The 15,235-nt window shown below is 42.8% G+C and overlaps 1 protein-coding gene across 2 annotated transcripts in view; it reads right to left on the bottom strand.

The window, feature by feature from the left end:
• lin9 (lin-9 DREAM MuvB core complex component) overlaps positions 1-15,235 on the bottom strand; it is a 95,592-nt gene that overhangs the window by 14,190 nt on the left and 66,167 nt on the right. For both annotated transcript variants that reach the window (XM_048531849.2, XM_048531850.2), the window contains exons 5-12: positions 15,055-15,188; positions 14,833-14,958; positions 13,653-13,810; positions 10,876-11,009; positions 8,834-8,953; positions 5,548-5,649; positions 3,463-3,543; positions 610-735 (exon numbers count right to left, since the gene is read on the bottom strand). In XM_048531849.2, the coding sequence (XP_048387806.1) occupies positions 610-735; positions 3,463-3,543; positions 5,548-5,649; positions 8,834-8,953; positions 10,876-11,009; positions 13,653-13,810; positions 14,833-14,958; positions 15,055-15,188 (981 nt within the window). The remainder of the gene's footprint in view (positions 1-609; positions 736-3,462; positions 3,544-5,547; positions 5,650-8,833; positions 8,954-10,875; positions 11,010-13,652; positions 13,811-14,832; positions 14,959-15,054; positions 15,189-15,235) is intronic.

Here is a 15,235-nt window from a genome sequence, read left to right as displayed (position 1 = left end):
ACAGTCCCCAGTCACAATCAGTTGTTTGGAATCGGACATATCCTTCTTTACAGCAGAGCCAGAGTACCAGAAACCTGGCCATCGGTGCTATATTCCCGAGGCCATCACCTGCTCCAGTAACAAAAACTGCATACTTGTTTAAGACTGGGATAGTCACAGGAGACTCCTGCACTACCTGCTAATCTCTTCCACCTTTCCTAGCAGTAGTCCATTCACCTGACTGTAACTGAGGACTTTATCTTTCTGAACCTGCCATCCATCACACCCCCCTGGCTCCTGTAATGCAGAGGTCTTGGAGAGTTGTAGAGCTACAAGAGATTGCAGAGACAGAGCCAGAGCAGGACCATCAATGCAAGGATGGACTTTAAAACTGAAGGAATGGAGGACAAGGAGCCAATATATTTGAACAGCACAAGGGTAATGGGTGAGTGGGACTTAGTGCTACTTAGCATATGGGAAACACAGCTCTGAATAAGTTTAAAAGTTCACACAGATACAGCACACAAGACCTACTGAATGTCACTGTACAGGAGAACTGAAAGTAAAGAACATCAGGATGGTGAAATTAAAAGATTAACAGATCCAGGTAAACAATGCCAAGAATCTCACCTCATAACAATACTGCTGGACTTTATTGAGAACCTTGTTCAGATCTTTATTTAGCTGCTCCAATTCTAAAACAATTGTCGCATATCGTTTTTGAAAGTCTATCCCAATGGGAGCAGAGTATGATTTCTGAAGGAGTGAGAAATCAGTCAATCACTTCCTAGTTTAACAGGTCTGATAGTGTCCTTAATGTCAACAACCAAAAGGGTAGGATGGGATGGGCAAGAAAGGAAATGGGAGAGAATAGAAGAGCTCATATTTGCATGAATAATCATTAAACATTCCACTCTCAATTACCACTGCTAAAAATATTGTAGACTATAATAAAACAAGAACTGCAGATGCTGGAGATCTGGAACAAACAAAAACGGAGAGGGGGGTGGTGTGGGGGGGGGGGGGGGGGTGGAGGTGGGAGGAAGGTATGTCAAGGGTCACTGGACGTGAAACATTAACTCTGATTTCTATCCACAAATGCTGCCAGACCTGCTGAGTTTCTCCAGCAATTTCTGTTTTTGTTTTAGGTTCATCAACTGTTTCTAGGTTCTTGCTGAACAATAATCAGCATGCTTGTTTTCATGCTCCTCAAAAGGTTAATTTGTTCAGCAAAAGGAAAGCTGCGATTCGTAGAATCTTACAGCATACCATAGGGCCATTCAGAGCAGCACGCCTTTCTCTTTAAAAGATTAATGTAATTAGATCCACACTTTGCTCTTTCTCCACAGCCCTAAAAATTCTTCCTTTTTAGTATTTTGATTGGATCAGCAACAAATGGTACAGAGACTCAGAGTCTACTCCTATTACTAATTTTCATATTTATCCAATATGGTTTTGAAGTTATTGAATCTGCTTCCACTGCCTTTTCGGGCCGTGAATCTAGCTCATAACTTGCTGCATTTAAAAAAGGCTCCATGACTTTGCTCTAATATTTTTAATCTGTTTATTGGCCCTCCTGTTACTGGAAATAATTTCTCCCTATCTACTCAAAAACTTACATAATTTTAAACACATTAGCAATAATATTGTGCATCTTCAGTTCTCACATTCTAGAAAGTGCTTCACACACAACAGGTTAATTGATGCTCAGTTGCCAAACACAGGATATCCTCAAACAGCAGCGATACGAATCACTCGTTACTTGTACAATACTCAACTTGTATTCCCCTGCACCACGCTCCCCCCTTAATGCTAAACAATCACCACCCTTGTGTTCATTCTCCTACATTACTTTTCACCCTTGAAGGCCTCAAACCTAAAAGAATCCCTGACCTCATCCTGAAATCCCTCTGTGCCTTTGCTTTTCACTATTCAAGCAAATGCTTCCAGCATCATGTTACCATCCTCCCCATCTCAAAGCCCCAGCACGAAACAACTGCTGGTCTACTGCTCACCCTCATTTCTTTGTTCCATCACTGGCAGCCTATCCTCTGGAACTCCCTCCCATACACTTGCCTCCTTTAAAGAAAACTCTTGAAAATACTCAAGGTAATTCCTTGAATCTTGCCTTTCCCAACTCAATGTTCATTTTCCACATCAATCACTTGGCTGTATCTCAATTAAGGTGCGGACAGGTTTTCAATGCTTTCTGTATGCTGTGACGCACAACACTTGATACGGTGCTTTCAGATCATTTGATTACCACAGAAGTGATGGAACACTATCAAAAAATATTTTGGGAAAATTTTGAAGTGTGATAGAGAGAAGAACAAGTAACTTAGGACCTGGGATTCTATGACATCTCTATTCCAATAAGGGATTATAGCCGCTTTATATCTGGGTCTGCTGTTGACTAATTAATACAGACTGACTGTTATGACTGATCCAGGTTACTGCGGATAGCAGAAAGTGAATGAGATGCAATTTGGTCTTTTCTCGTTGAGAAATTCAGGTGCCATACTTATATTGTACAACTCCACCCTGAGAGCAGTTACATCATAGTGTGAATACCCACAGCAGCCCCATTTTAAACACCACATAGTTCTTTGATCTCAGTTCCATTAATGTAAACGGCCACTGGACCCTCTCCAATACCCAGGCGACCAGAGTTGCTGGCCTGTAGCAGTGGCATGTGTTCATAGATTAAGGAACGTCAGTACCTCATGTCATTGACAGACTATGCAGTCAACATTGGCAAGAAAGGTGAAATATGGGCTACAGGCATTGATCTTTAGTAGAATGAGCACTCACACAGGCCATTTGGCCCACTACACCTGTGTTGGCCTACTCAGAGTTATCAGCTTAATTCCATTGTTCTAGCTGATCCCCATGCAATTTCTTCTTGTCCCAAAATAATGATCAGCTTCCCTTTTGCAAATTATATGGACTCTATGCAAACCAACAATTTCTCCTCGCTTCTCTTTTGGGCTTTGCATGCCTCTGGGGGTGTCCAGAGCCAGGGTTCGAGTGACTAACATTCTCTGGGGTTGGGAAGATGATGGATGGATGGATGGATGCTTATCGGACAGGAAAAAGAAAGTCTGCACTGAACTCCAGCAGACAGAACCCTGTGGCTGGGTGAGCATCTTTCAGTAACTTGAAAATGATTTGTTTTCCATGTGGGTCAAACAGCCAGCTGACCTGAAGGAAAGCGAAGCAGGTAGGTCTAGTGGCCTGGCTGACAAAAATGCCCTCAAGCAACACCAAAACCAGTTTTGATTTCTGGCTGGGCAACCTTTGAGGTAAATAACTTAAAACCTGATGATAAAATTAGGACACAGCAGGCCAAGCAGCACCTTAGGAGTACAAAAGCTCCGATGCTGCTTGGCCCGCTCTGTTCATCCAGCCCCACACTTTGTTATCTTGGATTCTCCAGCATCTGCAGTTCCCATTATCTCTGATAAAAATTAGAAGATCCTTTACCAGTTTCTCTGCATCCGTGTTCATTTCTTTTAACTGTTTGATGTGCTCTTTCTTGATCATGAGAATTTTTGATAACCTTGTCTAAAAACAGAAAATAAGACAATGGCAACAACAATCTGACATGAAGAACTTTGCTGTGGCATCACACATCATGGAAATTGTTTTCCTGGTCACGTAATGTGGATCAGTAACTTGATACAAGGGATAGCAACATAATATTGACAGCAACTGTAAAGGGTGGATGTAAACCTAGAAATTTGCAGGAAATGCCACTGTGTCAAAAAATCATTGGCACAGCACAAGTTCTGTGGCCAGGAGCTCTGTCCCTCTGCCACTCAGCGTGGGCTCTCGCTTTGCTGAAATAATCACATATCAGGACATTGACAGCCATCTAACACCTCACCCAAAACATGAGGGAAGATCAGTAGAATATTCAAAAGTCAAAAATCTGTCTTGTATCACCAAAAACCTACCAAATCTGACCAGATGCCAATCTCAATTTGATTCTTCTTAACTAACAATTCCACCTGATTACTGTGATGATTGATAAAGTAGAATAGGCCAATACTGTGTGACGTTTAGAAGAATGCGACATATGTCATTGCAACATACAAGGTGGCATGATGGGGGTTGCCCTGGGAGGTTGTTAGCCTTCGCTGAACAGTCCAGAACCAGCAAACCGTCTTCACATAAAAAAGCGATCAAGACTGAGATGAGGTGGTATTTCTTTACCCAAAAGGATTGCAAATCTTTGCATTTACCCAACTGGGAGACTGTAGATCGACAGGAGACTCAAGGGATTATGGGGATCAGGTGGGCAAATGGAATTGAGGCTCAAAATCCGTAATGACCATACTGAATAGTGAAGTAGGCACATGTAGGTGCAGACTCTGCACCTACAACTGTTTTGAATCTTTGTCAATGATGAGACAACAACTGGTGCATTTGGAACCCTGTTGAAGAGGCAACATCCAAGATTGTGGAGGAGTTGGAAGCTCCAGGCGGAGCTCGTCTGCTCCGTTCATTTATTTCTCACTCCCTTCTTTTCTCCTCCTCCCCCACCTTTTGGCATTTCTTCCCAGCCATGGCGCAGACCCAGGAGGCAAATCTTGGCCCGTCTCTCAGCCTGGCATGTGTACGCATCCCACCCGGGAAAGGTTCCAGAGGCAGTAGGTTCCGCAGTAGCTGTGGAAATGGCACCACGGCCCAATGCAGGAAGAAGTGGTGAGGGAGCTCACCAACATCTGGGGTGGCGGCTGAGATCTACCAGAGAGCGAGTTAAGGTCAAAGACTGTTGAACTTTTAACTTTATTTCTAGATTTTCTAGTTTATATTAAGGAGGACTTTAATCTTAACTACTGCCTTATTTCTTTATTTTTCTACTTATTCTGTGTAAGTATGTAATGCTTAATTTATAAAAAAAACTTTCTCTTACTATTTTGTAGCTAAGAACCTTTGTACCTAAGGTTTGGGGTGGGGGGGCGGAGCAAAGAGGTGCTGTGTGGTGACATCAGACACTTCTCACTGTACTCCTGTACATCAGTGCATGTGACAATAAAAAAAAATCGAAATCTAAAACTTAATCTAAAAATATATATAGAGAGGGAAATAAAGAAAGCAAAGAGAAACTGAAAGAGTGAACACATGCAAGATGCTGACAGGCCTACTCACACTTCCTGTGATGACGACACTGTTTTTGTAGGCAGCTGATCAGATCTTTGCAGAATTCAGGCTCTCAGTGTTTACAGGAGATTTCACAACAGTGACGTCTGTAATGGACTGACAGACTGATACTTAACCACAAACTCTGCATGCTTGTTTCAGCCACACCATGTTTCAGGTTCTGCAATGAGTCATTTAAGTGGAAATGTAATCAAATTTTGAAAGGAAGACTGTTTTCTACCTGGTTTGACAGTGCCTGGCTTTTGGCCTTATTTAGGCGAATGGATGGCACACATTTCTCAGCTCCATACCTTTAACATTCCTCAAAATGAACTTCCTCTATTTACTCAACATAATTATGTATTTACTTCGATTAAACATGTAGGAAGGTATGTTTGATACATAAAGAAGACACAGACTTACCACCTGGATAAGAAATTCGATAGGAAATCCCCCAAGTGTGTCTCCTTCAGTAGCTGACAGTTTGCTTTTCCAAGGCGATTGACCCAGAAGTGGATCGTTGTCCTATAATGAAAAGGGGAAATAAAATGAGGCACCATTGATGCAAAGTCACGGGTTCTAAAAGTTAGCTTTAACTTAACAACAGCACTCTCACTTCTCATTCCAGAGCATTAAGCACATCACACAATGACATTTCAGTTACGGCTGTTAAGCATTCCAGATTGTTCTGGAGTTTACCAGGGGTCTCCCAGGCGCTACTGCTGGCAGCATTGGAAGATCTTTGCCTTTTAAATTCCTCGCTGGAGCAGTCTGCCACACCCCCACCACCCAATGACGACATCAACCATTTCAATGCCTCTTTATTGCTATTGCCACTCACAGGAGAGTGGCCATTCAGCCCACTAATTGCTAATGAGACTGCTCCACCTTTCAATAAGAACATAATTAATCTGACTGTGACCTTTACTTCAACTCCATATCTGTCCCCATATAGCCTCAATTCCCTGTTGATCAAAAAAACCTGTCCAACTCAATCTGAAATATCTTCCCTGGCCACTCTCTACTGTTCTCTGCAGTAGAGAATTCCAAACACTGATGAGAAGAAAATCATCTTTCTCAGCTGGGAGATTATTTCCAAACTTCATCCTCCCCATGACAGAAAACATCTTAGCATCGATCCCTGTCAAGCTGCTCATGATCCACTTTTCTAAACTGCGACGACTATTGGTTCAGCCTGATAAGATAATCTCTTCACCCCAGAACAAGTCGAACAAGCCTTCTCTGCACTGCTTCCAGTGCAAATGTATATCTTAATGCACTCACTTGTGGCTCTGCTAAAATGGGACAGGTTGGGAGAGATACCTTTAGGAGTCCATCTTGTAAGAAATGTGGGGTTTGGAAAGTGGCAAGCAGCAAATGATGAAAGTTTCTTTTTAATATCATTAACACAGCTGGATAATTATTTGACACAAATTAGTTTTAGAGCTATGGGGAAAGGTCAGGGAGTGGGACTAATCAATGATTTTCTCAAACAGCTACAATGATGGACTGAATGGCCTCCTCTTGTGCTGTAAGATTCTATAAAGCTTCAGATCCTCATCACTGTGCGTGCAATAAACCCCTCCTAAATTCTTCAATTGACCGTGCAATACTGAGGGTATACTACATTCTCAGAGGTGCCTTCTTTAAGGTGAGATGAGAAAGAGACCTGTCTACTCACTCAGAAGCATGCAGTTTCTAAGATCTTGCATGCACTGCAAAAGTAACTGCACATACCTCTAGCTGTGAAGCTCAGTTATTTCTCTGTCCTGGCATTATGTTACTGCAGTCCTGTTTATTTCCACTAAAGGGAGCTCTAACAATAGTGTTCCCCTAACGTCAGATCTTTCGCACTGTGTGGTTAAGTCTCACATTTCCAGCAAATTTTCCACTAAGTTAAAAATCATGTCTGTTTTAAAGTCATTCATTTTTAAAGGTGTAGGTTATTCAGCCTCGTGAGGCTATTCCACTTTAGTATAAAGCTATCACATCCAAACATCCTCAGCTGTCCGACAGACAACAATAATGACAGCCTATGTTTATAAAGTAATTTAAATGTAGTATGAGATAGATCCTCAGCTTCATGGTTGCATTACCTAATAAAAATTTGACACTGGGCAAACCTTGGTCAAAGAGATGGTTTTTAATGGAGGAACTTAGAAGGAAAGGCAGGAGTGCATTTCAGGACTTAGTATCTAGGCAGCTGAAAGCACACGGCCTGCAATGGTGGAGTGATTAACATTGAGGAGGGTTAATAGGCCATGAGACTATTAGATGTAGAAGCTGAAGTAGGCTATTCAGCCCACTAAGCCTGTTCTACCTTTCAATAAGATCATGGCTGATCTGATAATCCCCAACTCCACTTTCCTGCCTTTTCCTCATAACTCTTGATTCTCTTGCTAATTAAAAATTTGACTATCTCAGCCTTGAATACACTTAATGACTAAGTCTCAACAGCTCTCTTTAGTAAAGAATTTCACAGATTCACTATCCTCAGAGAAGTAATTCCTCCTCGTCTGTTTTAAATGTACAACTCCTTATTCTGAGATTATACCTTTGGTCTTCAAGGGAAAAAAACCTTTCACATCTATCTTGTATATTGTAGTAAGGTCACCTCTCACTCTATTTTCCAATGAATACAGACAGGATCAATCTACATAACCTCTTCAAGAAGAAAATTCCTCTGTACCGTGTATCAGCCCAGTGACGCTTCTCTGGGCTGCCTCCAATGTTGGTGTATCTTTCCATTGATAAGGAGCCCAAAACTATTCAGTTTTCCAGATTATGTAGATTGACTGTTAAGAAGCTTTAATATGAACGCATCACCCTTTTACAGAGAGTTCTGTTTCACTTTTAATTCAATTAGACATTTTGAAACATTACCATCCTATAGCATTCAACATTCCCAATCCTAGGCTTTGGCCCAACATTCACTGACATTTCTGCAACGACTGATGTGACCAACCACATTTATCTACACCACCGTTGCCAAGTACCTTAAAACCAATACTCGTCTTCAGTCTGGTCATTCTCCCTAGTACAGCCATCATTTCCACTGTCTTGTATCCAACAGATGCAAACTTGAACACGTGTGGTCAGCGAGCGGTTTAGGCATTTATTACAGGCAGCAAAACTAGTGAGCAAGGCATATGTTGCTTATGATGAAATGTAATAGAATTTGAATCATTGTGATTTGTACCTTGCAGAAATCAGGGGTTGGGGCAAGAGGAGAATCCTCGATCAAGGGCAATTCATCCCTGGCCAAGGGACTGGACATTGCAAGAATGGGGTTTCTTCCCCTCTGGCTGTCAGGTATCCTCAAGCAGGGTTTGGTCAGCATAGGAAAGTCGGACCAAAGACACTGTTTCCTTGTTATATGACTGTATGTAAGATATGAGAGAAGAGCAGGAATTGGGACTACATGAAATACTCTTTCATGGAGCTGCCATAGGCGCGAGAGTGTAATGGCTTCCCACTGCACTGTAGCATGCTATGATTTGCCAAAGCTAGCCCCAATTTAAAACACTGTTGTTCCCTGATTCCAACCAAGATGGCCAGTATCTGAAACACAACCCTTATGGCGGCACTGGGGCGGTGGGTCGGGAGGGATCACACAATGATATAACCGCAGACAAAAAGTGCAAGTCAGGACACCTCCTTTTGCTAATAGCATTGTAATTGTACAAGGTTAAAAAAAGCATCAACTTACTGTGATAGGGGACTGGATGCTGGTAGTGTAAGGCAGCCGTGGTGGTGTCAAGAAATATCTAGAAGGTCGCTGCTTCTGAGCGAAGGCAGTGATAGGCATGGTTTCATGAGGCTCATTGCTCTGAGGGTGACAGCAAAAATACATTAAAATTTTCAACTCAAATAGAAATTTGGACTTTTTCAAAATCATTTATACAGCAATGAAGGAGAGCAGCAGTGTAGATTACAATATTGACCTAAGTAGTCATGAGTTCAAATCCCCAGCACGATGAATGGAGTCATAAGTACATGCAGTCCTCTGTTGTGACTGGGTCCTGTTCCTGTGCCTACTCAAGTTGATTTGCAGGCAAATCAGAACACAATGCAGGACAATGTTCTGAGGAAGGGTCACCGGACCAGAAACGTTACCTCTGCGTTCTCCTTCACAGATGCTGCCAGACCTGCTGAGCTTTTCCATTGACTTTGTTTTTGTGCAGGACAATATAAAGCAGCAGTTTGTAAGTACAGGAAATGTTTGCATGTCAGATATTTAAAATTCAGACGTTTGTAAATTGGGGACCCCTGTACAATAAGTTGGATGTACTGTAGGCTGGTATTATTAAAAAAAGAAAATGATCATGAGGACCTCAGATTGTAGTTCAAAAACTCAATGGATTTACATGTCTTTCAGAGACTGGAACCTGATACTTTCTGTTCTGGGCTTACAAGTAACTCACATCCCATACCACAGTCAACATTTTAAGTTGCCTGAATGACACTGCAAGCCTGCACAAATAATTATTGAAGACCTAGCACCAGCTTTACAAACTAGTTAGATCACAGCTGGAATGCTGTGAACCATTTTAGTCCTCTTATAGATATACCGATTGGAGGCAATCCAGATAAAATTGATGAGGTTCATCCTGGGTATGGGAGGTGTCAAAAAAGGTTCAGCTGGCAACAAGTAACAGATTGGTCTGTGGTCTAGTGACCAGTTATGGATGACCAAGGCCTTCTGCCTGCCAACATTATGATTGGTTCCCAAATAGCTGAACAGCTTGGGGATGCAAGCAGCTATCAGGTCTCTGCTCAGGAGCAGTCTCTATTCTCAGCAGGAAAAAAAACTTTAAGCCTTATGGAAGCTATTTTATCTCTTTCCTGCAGCGTTGCTGTAAGCGGTGACCTTTAACTAGTAAGTCGGAGACCTTTATAATTGTGAACCAGTCATCCTGTGTGTCCTACAAGCCAGTGAAAACACCAGAAGGACAATTGAGAAGCAGGATTCTGAACATCATGAAAGTCATCTCTCCAAATTATCTTAGTAGGAATGATTAAATTGCTTTCCCAGTCTTTCCCTCTGCCCATTACCCTCAGTTTTTTCTTGCATATCTGTGTGTCTCTCTCGTATTTTTGTAGCCATGGTGTTTTCTTTTAAAACAGTATTACAAAGAGACTTCCTGCAGAGTAATGGGGATTTGTTTATATTGCACGAATTACCACGTGAACAAAGAAAACATCATTGCGCATTAGGTTTCCACATAGAAGATAATGGATGTTTTTCTGGCTTAGGCTAACATAGGGGCACGTGAATAGTGCTGGAATACGGCATTGAGGGAGATGATGAACTGTGACTGAAAATGATGGGGAAGGCACAAGGGGCTGAAAGCTCTCCCCTGCTCTGAAGGAGAGATGTGAAGGCTTTAGAGCAGTGTAGAAAAGATTTCTATCACATAAACAGCAAGAAAACAGGAGCAGAGGTGGTCATTCAAGCCTGCTCCGGGTGTTTCCAGGGATGAGAACATCGTTAAGTAGATTGGAAAGATTGGGGATTGTCTTTTTTGTAGGCAGTTGATGTATCGCATACAAAGAGGTGTTCACAATCCTTAGTAGCCTGAGCTGAGCAGCCAGGGTAAAATTGTTCTCATTAGTCAAAAGGTTGGGAACCAGAGCATATTAACTTTTAGGTAACTAAATAAAAAAGGAAAGCTCTGGTAAAATAAATTAGCTTTGCTTCTCACCTTTGAGAGTTGTCCACATAAAAAAAGCAGACAGTTATTTACTTACAAGAACTTCATAATCAGGTACGGTGTGCGTTCCCAGTCCCATCCTGTCAAACGTGACTCGGTATGTGGCGTTAATAGTGTCAACAGCATCGATCTGTCCCGTAAACAGGCCATCGTGAAAACCTCGAAGTCGTGCTAAAGTGTTGTGGAGAAATGATGGCAAACTTAGCCAAAGTCTAACAATATGACTGAATGACAACTCATTATTTTATTGCTAGCAATGAGCCAGCCTGATAGCCTACCAAAGACCACACAGTTTTTCATAAAACACAGGCACAGAGGGGCTATTTGGCTCACTGAGCCATCTTAACCATTCTTTGAGATCATAGCTGATCTAAAGTCCTCATCCCCACTTTCATGCCTTTTCCCGAAAACCTTCGATCCCCTCACAGTCTGTCTCGCTTAATGACGCTTCAGAACTCCGGAGTAAAACAATTCCACACATTTTCTCTCAGAGGTAGTCAAGGTTCTTCCTCATCTCGTTCTTAAAAGCGTGATGCCCCCCTTATCAGATTACATCCTGTGGTCCTAGACGCACCCAAAGGGAAAACAATCTCTTCACATCTACCCCGTCAAATCCCTGGCAGATTCTTAAATATTTCAAAAAAAATCTCATTCTTCTGAATTCCAGTGAGTACAAGCCCAACCTACTCAGCCGCTCATGATAAGGAAATCCCTCCATACAAGGAATCAGCCTATTGAACCTTCTCCAGACTGCATTTAATGTCAATCTATCTTTTCTTAGATAATGGGCAGAAAACTATTTGCAGTATTCTATGCACAATCTGACTAGTGTAGTCAGTCAGTTTTTGCAAGGCTCTCCTATCTTTATTTCAGAGGCATAAGAGTATAAAGGCAACAGGCCATTTGCTTTCCCTACTACCTGCTGAAACTGCACACCAACGTTTTGTGATTGATGTGCAAGCACTCGAGTCCCTTTGTCCTGCAGCTTTCTACAGTCTTTTTCCATTTAAATAAGATTCCGCAACTCTATTCTTCCTGCCAAAATGCATAATCTCTCATTTTACCACATTATATTTCATCTGCCAGGTCTTTTGCCCACTCACTTAATTTGACTAAATCCCTCAATTTTTTTTTATCATCATCACATGCCTTCCCACCTATTTTTTCCCCACCTTTTCAAAACTTTGCATCTGGGTTTAATTGCAATATTTGGGACTATTACTGGTACTCGCAAAGTATAATACCTTGAGTTTTCAAGCCTCTATTTATAGACAGTAAATCACTAATGCTATGCTGGTGATTAGGTATCATAATACAATCTAAAAACACAGACATAAAGAATATAAGAAAAAAAAAGGTTCTCAGTGCTACTAGTCTATGCTCACATAAGCCATCTCCCACCCAACTTCTGAAAACTTGACGCGTGTATCTGTCAGTTCCTTTCTCCCTTATGAACTCATCCAGCCTATCCTTAAGTATGTATATGTTATCTTTATCCATTCTGTGGTAGCAAGTTCGACATTCTAACTCTTGGGGTCAAGGCATTTCTCCTGAATTTCCTGATGAATTTATGCGTGCCTATCGCGCATTGATGCCGCAGCTTCATACGAATAAACATCACATCTATCCAATCAAACACCTAATCACTTCTTCCAAGTCTAAGTAATAAAGTCCCAATGATAATGGGAACTGCAGATGCTGGAGAATCCAAGATAATAAAACGTGAGGCTGGATGAACACAGCAGGCCAAGCAACATCTCGGGAGCACAAAAGCTGACGTTTAGGGCCTAGGCCCTTCATCAGAGAGGGGGATGGGGTGAGGGTTCTGGAATAAATAGGGAGAGAGGGGGAGGCCGACCGAAGGTGGAGAGGACAGTATAGGTAGGGAGGGGATAGGTCAGTCCAGGGAAGACGGACAGGTCAAGGAGGTGGGATGAGGCTAGTAGGTAGGAGATGGAGGTGCAGCTTGGGGTGGGAGGAGGGATGGGTGAGAGGAAGAACAGGTTAGGGAGGCAGAGACAGGCTGGGCTGGTTTTGGGATACAGTAGGTGGAGGGGAAGAGCTGGGCTGGTTGTGTGGTGCAGTGGGAGGAGGGGACGAACTGGGCTGGTTTTGGGACGCGGTGGGGCAAGGGGAGATTTTGAAGCTGGTGAAGTCCACATTGATACCATTGGGCTGCCGGGTTCCCAAGCTGAATATGAGTTGCTGTTCCTGCATCCTTCAGGTGGCATCACTGTGGCACTGCAGGAGGCCCATGATGGACATGTCATCTAAAGAATGGGAGGGAGAGTGGAAATGGTTCGCGACTGGGTGGTGCAGTTGTTTTTTGCGAACAGAGTGGAGGTGTTCCGCAAAGCGGTCCCCAAGCCTCCGCTTGGTTTCCCCAATGTAGAGGTAGCCACACAGGTCCTTGACTGTCTGTCTTCCCTGGACTGACCTATCCCCTCCCTATCTCCCCACCTATACTCTCCTCTCCACATATCTTCTTTTCTCTCCATCTTCGGTCCGCCTCCCCCTCTCTCCCTATATATTCCAGAACCCTCACCCCATACCCCCCTCTGATGAAGGGTCTAGGCCCGAAACGTCAGCTTTTGTGCTCCCGAGATGCTGCTTGGCCTGCTGTGTTCATCCAGCCTCATTTTATTATCTTAATAAAGTCCAAACTTGTCTGTGATAACTATAACATCTCAGTCCTGACATCATTCTTTTAAATCATTTTTAGACCCTCTTCAATGCTGCCATATGCTCTTTTTAATGTGGAGATCAGAGCCATGCACAGCAACTAGCAGAACAGTGCAGGGGTGATTGACTTACCGGTGACTTTTGTTCCTATAACTAGAGGTAATGGGATCTCATCTGGGAGGTCTTTGTACTGAGACAGCTCTGTCACTTTCCTCTGTTGCAGGAGTCTGATCTTCTGTCGTTTGACTTGTAAGGCAGCCCGCTCTTCTGCAAAGAATGCTGCCGAACAGCTGCAGCAGAGGAGAAAGTGTTACAACTGCTTGCCACCTATATCTCCAACTGAATGGCTGCAATCGCCACTGCATCAGTGTCCACAGAGGATTTAACCCTGCGCGGGAAGTCAGGGCCAAAAAGGATTGTATTGCACTGTACTGTTCTTTATCTCCCCCAGGTGCCAAGACACTGATGTATCAAAGGGAGCCCACTGAGTTGTATCACTGCAATAGGGCAGCTCCGGGTTACATTGATCAGACTCACAGGTTACATACCTGTATTTATACTGGGGCGTGTGCGCGCGCAGGGCATGTGTGTGAGAAACAGACAGATTCTGTATCTTTGTTTTTGATCAACTGACCCAACACTTTGCATGTGGATCATTGATTTACAATGCTCCTATGAAGCAGCTAATACACAATATACATCATTCCTGGGATTAGTATTGTAAAGCAAGTTGCTGCCTTTGTCCCTTAGCCTGCAATGCAGTCAACAAACAGACAAAAAAAAATCAGATTCAACACTTGTTCAACTTCCTGACCCAGTCAGAGGCAGCAACTATTTGGACAATGCAGCAGCTTGATCATTTTGTAGGGCAATAGGTCAGGACCACGGAATGGGGTTGCGACTAAGCCAGACAGAGGTAGCAGTGTTATTTTCGCTGAAGGTAAAAATCAGCAAACCAGTTGGAAGCATGCTGAAAACCATCTGGTAGCCTCTGCATAATTCCTATTCCTCAGGTAGCTGCCCAGAGATCAAATTCATAATCCACCTCGGGATTACGGAGAGATGGATTTGATGTGGAGATGCCGATGTTGGACGGGGGTAGACAAAGTTATAAGTCTCATGACACCAGGTCATAGTCCAACAGGTTTATTTGAAATCACAAGCTTTCGGAGCACTCCGAAAGCTTGATGATTTCAAATAAATCTGCTGGACTAAAATGTGATGTTGTGAAACTTCTGGGATAGATTTGGGTCATGAGTTCTGAAGTGGTTTTTTATTACTCTTGGGTAATTACTCTTCTTGCTACACTTACCGACGGGGCTTTCCCATTAGCCTCCTGATTTTGCCCCACTCGACTCTGGTCAGTTTCCTAGTTTTGAGATTTGGGAAGGATTCTTTCAGGCACACGCAGAAATCATTATCCCCCTCGAAAAGCGGCCTAGGGAAACAGAACGGATTAGAAACTGCACATGAGCAATGGGCAAAGAAATGTGGAGCTCACAAAATTAAATGAAGAAATTCAGATGAAGCATACTTGTCAATATTTGAGTAAAACCACTCATAGATGCACCACTTGTGGGCCTTGGGAAGCTTCAGCAAGTTCCTCAGGCGCAAGCCGATCTTCTGGGCAACCTTCTTATCAGGCGTTGCCAAGGCTGCAGAATATTTCTGACAAGAGATCAAATTTATTGAAATTAGAAAAGGAAGCCCAGGCA

Source organism: Stegostoma tigrinum, chromosome 4, assembly GCF_030684315.1.
Source record: "Stegostoma tigrinum isolate sSteTig4 chromosome 4, sSteTig4.hap1, whole genome shotgun sequence".
Classification (NCBI taxonomy): domain Eukaryota; kingdom Metazoa; phylum Chordata; class Chondrichthyes; order Orectolobiformes; family Stegostomatidae; genus Stegostoma; species Stegostoma tigrinum.
The sequence above is the reverse complement of the archived record's forward strand: the minus strand, read 5'-3'. Positions and strand labels throughout refer to the sequence as shown.